This window comes from Amphibalanus amphitrite, unplaced genomic scaffold (assembly GCF_019059575.1).
Source record: "Amphibalanus amphitrite isolate SeventyFive unplaced genomic scaffold, NRLGWU_Aamphi_draft 000243F_arrow, whole genome shotgun sequence".
NCBI lineage: Eukaryota > Metazoa > Arthropoda > Thecostraca > Balanomorpha > Balanidae > Amphibalanus > Amphibalanus amphitrite.
Window position 1 is genome coordinate 734,440 of NW_024881738.1, and position 8,546 is coordinate 742,985.

Consider the following 8,546-nt stretch of genomic DNA (forward strand, 5'->3'; position numbering starts at 1 on the left):
TTCATTCGATCATATCTTTTTTGGGGGGGGGGGATTGTACCTGTCTGTTTCCGATGTCAATTCAGGAAAATCGATTGATGTGTCTGTGACCTTATTCTCTCAGTCCCTTTTACTGGCGCCATTTCCTTATTGTTCCCAAGCGATAATGATTCTGAATGGTTGAAAGTTTCCGTAGAACATTGCAAAGTTCTGCCGAATCTCAAATGGGTGACTTGGTATAAAGTCATTCGTTTCATCGCTTCCGTATATTACACATGTCAGACAGTTCGTTTCCCGTAAATACGACAAACATGTTCAAGCCCATCACCATCCTCGTAAACCAAACGAAAACATCAACAGGTGCAATACGTAATTGGACATTGGACAGATATGTGAACACACACCTACTCGCACACACACACACACACACACGCGCATGCTACATATTCTGGGGCCGTATTCACGTCGACTTCGTAAGTCGATTTTCTTTCGTAAGTATTATTTGGTATTCACGTCAACACTTCTTAACCTTTAACAGACGGAGTTCACTTAATTAAAAAAAATCTTAAGAAGTAGGTCATGCGTTAGAAAATTCGTACGAAAATGATCGACGTGAATACGGCCCTTGATCGTGTAAGGCGTTGTAACATTGCGGTGAATAGGAACTATTCTCAAAATGGCGTATCCCTGTATATCTATTCTAGAGAATAGAAAAAAAAATGTATCCGGTAATGATGCAGTTGCTCAGAGCTAAGACTAGCCTTGCCAGAAGGGTCGAAAATATGAATGCATTCATACATGCATGCACATTGCACATATCTCGCAACATAATCAATCTACATCTGAACTGCTAGAAGTGCTTAATGTATGCACTGTCCTTATGTTTGTCTGACATCTAATTTTTGCATGTGCGATAAGAACTAAAAAGCATTCGAAAGTTGAGGTAAAAAGATAAATTGTGAACAGTCCAACGCTGTAACTAGATAATGGCGTTTTAGTAAAGGCGAGACCTCAACAGGTGACTGCAATTACCCACAAGTAAATCAAGAAGACTGTTACGAAACGAGACAGGAAGCCCCCTAACGTCTCTGAGCAAGGACATACTCCAAACGACCGGTCACTAATCTAAGACCCCTCAAACAGACTGACCGCTGGACCTAGACCCCTCGAGTGGTTCGGTCACTAGACCAATGCTCCCCAATAAACTGTCACTGGACCAGGAAGCCCTCTCCGAGCGGGTCTTCCGGCTCGACCAGGTACTCTGCCCTGCCGGTGTAGAAGGACCTGCCGGCCACCTGGACGACCACCGCCGGCCGGCCGTGGCTCTCGGTCTCCCTGGCCACCCGGCCACTGAACTCGCTGCCGGTGAGGGCGCAGCGGAACGTGCAGCCGTGCGCGGTGGGCAGCCGGCCGGCGGCGTGCAGCACGGCGCAGCACGCCGTCGTGCCCGAGCCGCACGGCGACCGGTCCACCTGGCCGTCGGCGAACACGATCACCTGCGAGACCACCTCCGGAGGCGGAGCGACCACCGAGAGCGGCGCGAAGTCGGCGAACACGACGCCGAACAGGAAGCCCAGGTCGGCGCTGTCTGGATGGTGGATCTTCACGCCGGAGGCGCTCAGGTGGCGGCGTATATAGCTCGCCTGGCGCACGTACTCGGCGGAGGGGGAGTCGCTGCTCAGACCCAGGTCGCCAGCGCGTACCACCGCGTAGAACGACCCGCCGTAACTGATGTCCATCCTGCACTGGCGGCCGTCGGGCAGCGGCAGACTGAGGTCCTTGTGGAGCACAAACGCCGGGACGGACAGGAACCGGGTCTGGTTATCCTGGGTCAGCCAGGCGCGTACGAGGCCGCAGGGACACTGCAGGTTCACCTCCGTGTCTCCGGTCTCTGCACGCGGCACCACCCCCTCGTCCACCAGGTAGCGCACGACGGCCATCGAGGCGTGGCCGCACATGGTGCAGTAGCCCTCGTTGTGGATGAAGAGCGCCGCCGCGTCCGCCTTGGGGTCGTCGGCGGGCACCAGGACGGCTCCAAACATGTCCCTGTGGCCGCGCGGCTCGCCCATCAGCAGCCGGCGGAACCGGTCCAGGCTGTCCCTACAGTAGCGGCGCTTCTCCAGCAGTGTGTCGCCCTCGATGGGCGGCAGGCCAGAGACCACGATACGCACCGGCTCGCCCGCCGTGTGCATCTCCACCGTGCGGATCCGCCAGCCGACGGGACTCTCCGGGTCCATCGCGGTGTCCACGGGAACCGGCACGGGTCCTGGAAACAGACAGACGAGGACGTTGGTCACCGAGCAAACGAGATGCACAACTGGATGATGTGGTACACACAAAAAAATAATGGCATCCATTATGCGTGTTTTTGTTGTGCAAAATGACACTATTTATGGGTGTCACACAACTCTCATAACGGTATTATGAGTGTCGGTGTTACTAGCCTCTTTGCTCAGAGCCGTGGCTGTTCTATGAGCTTTTCAGCTCCATCCATACTCTTTAAACCGCGCCCGCACATGGGGGGTTGCCATTTCCCCCAGGTAGTCTTTCTGCTCTGCACTCAACATTTTTAGAGCTAGAAGCCTGATTTTTCGCATAGCTGCTTCTCTATCCTATCTTGATGTCCACTGAAAAATTCCAGTTTCTGTGGTTTTTGGTTTTGGAGATATGAGCTTGTTTTTCAGGTCATGTCATGACCCAAATGACCAATTCTCAACATCTTGCGTTGGCTATGGGCCTTGTGAGCTTTTGACACCTTGATTTCGGCCTTTTTTTGCTAGTCTTACCTCCCACCTATCATGGAACATGTTGTTCGACGATGTACAGATGTTAAGGTCAGGGCCAAGGTCAAGCTAGGTCATATAAAATAATTGCGTTTTAGGCAAGCTGAATTTAGTTTTCGTGAAGTTTTTTGACTGCATTTTTTATTAAAAGCTTCTCAGATCATGATTTCATGTAATATGGGCACATAAAACAATCGTTGCACACATCAGTATACACACAGACACACACAGACATAAAAACACATATCATTGACCTTTACCTAACTTGGCCTGAAATGACCTCAGTAGCAAAAATTTGGTCGGGTAGTGTGACAAAGAGGTTCTAGCTGGCTTGGCACCAGAAAACGGCATTGTCATCGGTATATGATAAGCAGCGCACTTGATATCCAACGGTGACCCAAAACAGCAGCATTTTTTAGTTTGACCTGACCTGGAAGGTCAATGACTGACCTGAGGAGGTAAAAATGGGTATCATTGGATTTTTCTCTTCCCAAAGAATCTTTTTGGTCGTTACCGCGAAGCTCTATCTCCAACAGGAACGAAATGGCGCGGGAAGGGGGTGGTAATCCCCCCCATGTGCGTTCTAGGATGGGAAAATGGCATGTGCGGGCGAGGGTTAACCCGGCAGTTGCTGGGGTATTTCGCCACCCACCGTTTGCTGGGGGGGGGGGGGGCGTTAAACGCCCCCAGCCGATAACTCGAGAACCAATAGGCGCAGCGAAACGCACGAGGCGGCAAACGAAAGAACGCGACGAGACGCTTCAGATGAGTACTTTAAAGTTGAATTTTGAGGTCACAGGTCAGGTCAAGGTCAGGTCAAACACCTGAAATCGGGCTTTCAGTAGCATGGACTTCAGGACTTCGCAATGGGCGCCTCTCGTCATAAACTCTGTCAAAACGGTGCACAATCCATCATATAGGGCCTACAAGAGTGTCAGCTCCATGCAGGGGTCAGTCAAGCATAGGTCAGGGTCAAGGTCAGGTCAACCGGGCAGGCACATATCCCCGAAAATAAAAACTGATATTCGCAGCCTGTGATACATGTTTTATGTGTAATTTGGGGCGTAGAACACGATGGTGACATTCATTTTATCATATGTGTACGTGTTTGGCTAAAAAAGTTCAATTTAAGAAATTCATGTATCATGGTCGTGAAGTAGTCACGAGAAATTGCCAAGATTCAGTTCAAGATTTTAGAAAATGCGGAACGATAATCAATAATCGAAGATAGCCATTCGATTCTTCATGGTATTGGCAGTCTAATGGCGTTTACGGCATGTCTATATATCTGTTCTGTGATTTTATATGATTTTTTGAACATATGCCGTTTTTGGTCGAAAACTCAGAAATCATGACGTCACTAAAACCTCGATATCTCAAAAATTTTCCGACCGATTTTTTTGAAAGTTTGTCACAATAAACTTCAATAAATTCCCTACAGGTACTTAACCCGCGCACCGACGGGGGGCGGATATCCGCCCCCCCCCCCCCGAAGGTTTTTCGCGAATAGCGGGAAAACCGCGGCGCAATTTGGTACGACTATTCCCTCATCAATTTTACACATGGTGTGCAAGTTTGAACCTCCTACCTTTTAAGGTCAGGTCACCAGGTCACTTTGAATGACCCAACCTCAAGTCACTTTTTTGCAACTTTGTCACCGTGCCAGAGCTACAGTAGATGTCGGAGGCCTTTGAAAGTCGCAGGATGTTATTAGGTCATTAGTAGCTACAATTTTTATATCTCGGAATTTTGATATCGATGACCTAAGGTCAGGTCAATTTCGCGACCTCCCCATTATAAGTCAATGCATTGACTTATAATGGGGAGGTCGCGAGGTCCCCCCATTGCAATGGGGGGAAAAATAAACTCCCTGTTTTTACCACTAAAACGGGTCGGAATGGCCCCATATACCATACATGACTTCATATACGATCAACCTTCACTACCTTGAGGTCTGTTTTGCTGTTGGGCAGCTGTGAGGTCATGTGACGTCATCAAAGGTCACCAAAGGTTTTTGGCCAATAACTCCGTACAGGAACAAGATACAGACGCGTGGATGGTCTCATTGTGTTCAGCTCGTCAAGACGCATCGAATGATATACATGATGACCTCGAGGTCACGTGACCTGAGGTCAACCTTTGACCTTGACCTTTCGAGGTCAACCTATATATCATTCGATGCGGATTGACGAGAGGATCACGATGATGCCCTTAGTTTGTTCCTATCTTGACTTATTCGAGAAAATCTATCCATATCTAGCGCCGCCATTTTGACTTTTTCGACCCCTGTGACGTCATCTTTGACCTGACCTGAAAATGACCTTCATAAGAATTGGAGATCTTGACCGTGCGTATCCGACGCCGTTTACCGCTTGTCGCTATCTTGCTTCGTTCTCGAGATCTCAGGGGGGGCGGTCATCCGCCGCTCCCCCCCCCCCCCCGTCGGTGCGAAGTTGGCGCAGACCCCCGTCGGTGCGCGGGTTAAAATTTGGCGCGCCTGCGGCGCGCCGTTTTTATGCTATGGCCCGGTGAAAAAAAATGGGGGCGTTTAACGCCCCCCCCCCTCAGCAACTCGCGGGTTAAGAGTGCGTCGAGTGTATGTCAGCACGTGACACTCGCAAGAGTGATTTAAGGAAGCACCTTGATGGAAGCATTTGGCTCCGAAGAACCGAAGAGTGTGTTAGTTTTTGTGTGTAGTTTGAGGTTTTGTAAGCGTAAAAATCGGGAGATAGATATTTTTTCAATAACTGATATAAAAACGGAGATAGTTTTGGACCCAATTCTTGGCGCAATTCAATGCATGGCAAAAGTGCCCTCATGTGAATAGAACACCTTATTATGAACGTTTTTCAGGCTTAGTTCAGATCCTCCTTTCATGTTAGCTCTTCTGAGTGAAGTTATGTGTTACGTGGGTAGGTAACCGAGGGTTTGTTGTCAATAGTTAAAACACTATTCTTTAGAATTGTGTTTTTCTATTGAAAAACAAATCTGAGTTCCCTGACAATTTGGCAAAAGCTGCCTGAGATCGCTATAAGGTGGTTCATGCTGCATTCTCAGTTGTATTTATTCTCAATGTGAGTACGATCAAAAGGTTGTTGCATACAACTGTGATTTCGTCTTATTAGGACGTCATAAATAAATCACTTTGCCTGATTCGAAATTCTATACTATTAAACAATCTGATTCAAACAAAGGCCTCGGAGGCCCGATTCAAAGTTGGTACTTTTCTTAAATATCCAGCCATCGCAATAAGGCTTGCGATAAAGTTGAATGAAACAGTGTACGGCGCTTCTATCCCAGGCATTCAGTTCAGATTATGGTCTCTAAGACGTTCCGTGCCCTTACCTTTGAAGTCGTATGCCATGGATGGTAAACCGTAGGTAAACCGTAACAACGGTTCTGCCAGACGGACCGAGTGAGAGCTGAGATGGTTTCAGTCGCTGCGAGCGTGTGCTTTATATGTCTTCCTTCTGCGGCGACCTATAGGCCACGCCCACTTTCCCACGCTCCGTGACGCAACGAACAGCTGACGGAGACGGAAAAGGAGCGCTTCTCGGCATGTAAGAGATTGACTGGCGAGTGTTGGTTATTTATCCCGGCGGCCGCTGGGCCTCCGCGCCACCCGCCGGCCGCTGGGGGGGGGGGGCATATAGTTGCCCCCCCTTTACTTCTGCGACGATATCGTCGCAACACGAAGAGGTAGAGAAGCGAAACTTTGTACACATCTTCCTGAATACCTAGCCGAGGTTGTGTCCAAATTTGGTGTCGATCCCATTTGAAATGACGTCACAGTGACGTCATAAGTGAAATCATAGATTTGCGACTCTCATATTCCTCACGATACATCAGATATATGGGACCGAATATAAAGGGTCGATTATTGGTCAGAAACTAGATGGAAGTGTAGTTAGATGTTTTAGGATGACAGCATGTGCTGTCTAGTTCATTTACAGTTGAGTTTCATGCTCAGCGTCATCAGAAACGGTCCATATCGGAAAACGACAAAAATTTATGACGTCACTGTGACGTCATCTTAGGTGCTACAACCACCAAACTTTCCTCAAACATTGCCTAGGTATTCATTTGAAGCTATGCCAAGTTTCACGTTCGTAGCTTATAAGGTTTCGGAGATATTTCACAAAACGTAAAGGGGGGGCAACTTTATGCCCCCCCCCCAGCGGCTCGTGGGTTATATTGTATCCGTGTGTACCTAGACCTACATAGACTGGCATAAAATATATCCTTGGGTTTTTGAAAAACAAATATGCAAACAAGTGATGTTTTAAACGATTCTCTGTTATATAGATTTCTGTGCTCACCGCAGTAGATATAAAGCGAGTGGTATAATTTTTGATACATAGTTGCAAGGGCTGCCGACGGCGAGCCCTAATCTGACATATCTGCATAATCTGCATATAATCTGCATAACGAGGTACCGTCGTCATCCTGCGGCCGTCGGTTTTACCACGGCAGGCCATATATGGAGCGAAGAACCGGTGGTTATGAATGGGGCGGCCCGCCGTTGCGTGCGACCACGCAATGTGCAGGTACGCCGGTATCTTCCCACTATCAGTGCCAGGCCTACGTACCCAATGACCTGGCCTTTTCCACGTGTCGCACCCAATGACTGAGTCAACACTGTGAAGAGAACCTGTAGTGAGTGTGTACTTGAAACAAACATCGATTGTTTGCTAACAACACACCCATGCCTGTGATTAGTTTACATTGTGATTAGTGACATGATTAGTGACACTTTGCTCTCAGACCGATAAGTACCAGAATATCTAAGTCACATTACGACATATCTTTGCTGCTGAATCGGGAGCTAAAGGGCACGCATGGGGTGAGCCACTCTCTCGCCCTAGTCTGAACGTGAACTTGAACTTCGTCACGTCGCCATGTCAGGCTGGTTGATCTCGTCTCAATAAAGTAGCCAATGCTCTCGCAAACTATCCCAGACTGTGCCATTTATTTTTTAGGCGGCTGTTCTGTGTTAATGACCATGTAAAAGACTTCTGCATTGTAGTATGCCTAAATATGTAGGTATATTTTATCATCTATTGAATGGGAGTGTATTATTTTTTCGATACTGTAAAAATCAGAAGCTGACTGCACAGATTCTGTTGAACTGACATTTGAAGGGACCCAACAAATGAACGAAATAACTAATGTTACTTTTACGATACCAAGTACTTTACCAGCACATTGCGCATACACATGATGTAAATGACTTAGAAGATAAGATTGATAAGATCGAATTATTGATAAAGCTCAACGTATAAAACGTAAAAATATATCATTTAGAGTTTATAAAGCAAAAACATATTTAACAATTGTTGATCACGTATTATCTGCAAACCTTATTCAAAGCTCACCTTGTAACAAGAAATCGTACGCGCTTTTGAACATTTCCTTATAACCACCTCCCAAGTTTGATCACCCGATCAGTGAACACATACAATATTTCAACCGCTCTCACTTCTATTCGTTGACGCGACGCACTGGGACCATCCTCGGCGCGTGCGACGCACCCATGGCCCTCCGCCAAAGGCCCACGACCTACCTCACTAGAATAGCCGTCTGACCTACCTCACTACTCCCCGAGCCAGCAGTGGGACACGCACATGCGCAGATGAAGCCGAGTGCTCCCGTCGGCCGCCGGGCTGCGGTCGATCGGGTCGCTCTGGCGACCTTCGGCCCCCGGCCCTCTTCCCCCTCTCGCACGCGACGACGTTATCTAGTCGGACGGTGACGGCTTAGGGCGAAATGTGTTTTCGCGTCGCG

General features: G+C 48.1%; 1 protein-coding gene across 3 annotated transcripts; it reads right to left on the reverse strand.

Annotated features, from left to right (window-relative positions):
* Positions 1-230: 230 nt before the first annotated feature.
* LOC122386219 (trans-3-hydroxy-L-proline dehydratase-like) lies at positions 231-8,329 on the reverse strand. Of its 3 annotated transcripts, none has more exons than XM_043375208.1 (2): positions 8,242-8,329; positions 231-2,245 (listed from the first exon to the last, which is right to left on the reverse strand). In XM_043375208.1, exon 2 carries the CDS (start codon positions 2,214-2,216, stop codon positions 1,188-1,190), a length of 1,029 nt encoding a protein of 342 aa, XP_043231143.1. In that variant the 5' UTR covers positions 2,217-2,245; positions 8,242-8,329; the 3' UTR covers positions 231-1,187. The 3 variants fall into 3 exon arrangements, with proteins under 3 accessions (XP_043231143.1, XP_043231141.1, XP_043231142.1); XM_043375206.1 differs by having other exon boundaries at positions 8,138-8,323; XM_043375207.1 differs by lacking the exon at positions 8,242-8,329 and adding an exon at positions 6,108-6,170.
* Between the last annotated feature and the right edge of the window lie 217 nt (positions 8,330-8,546).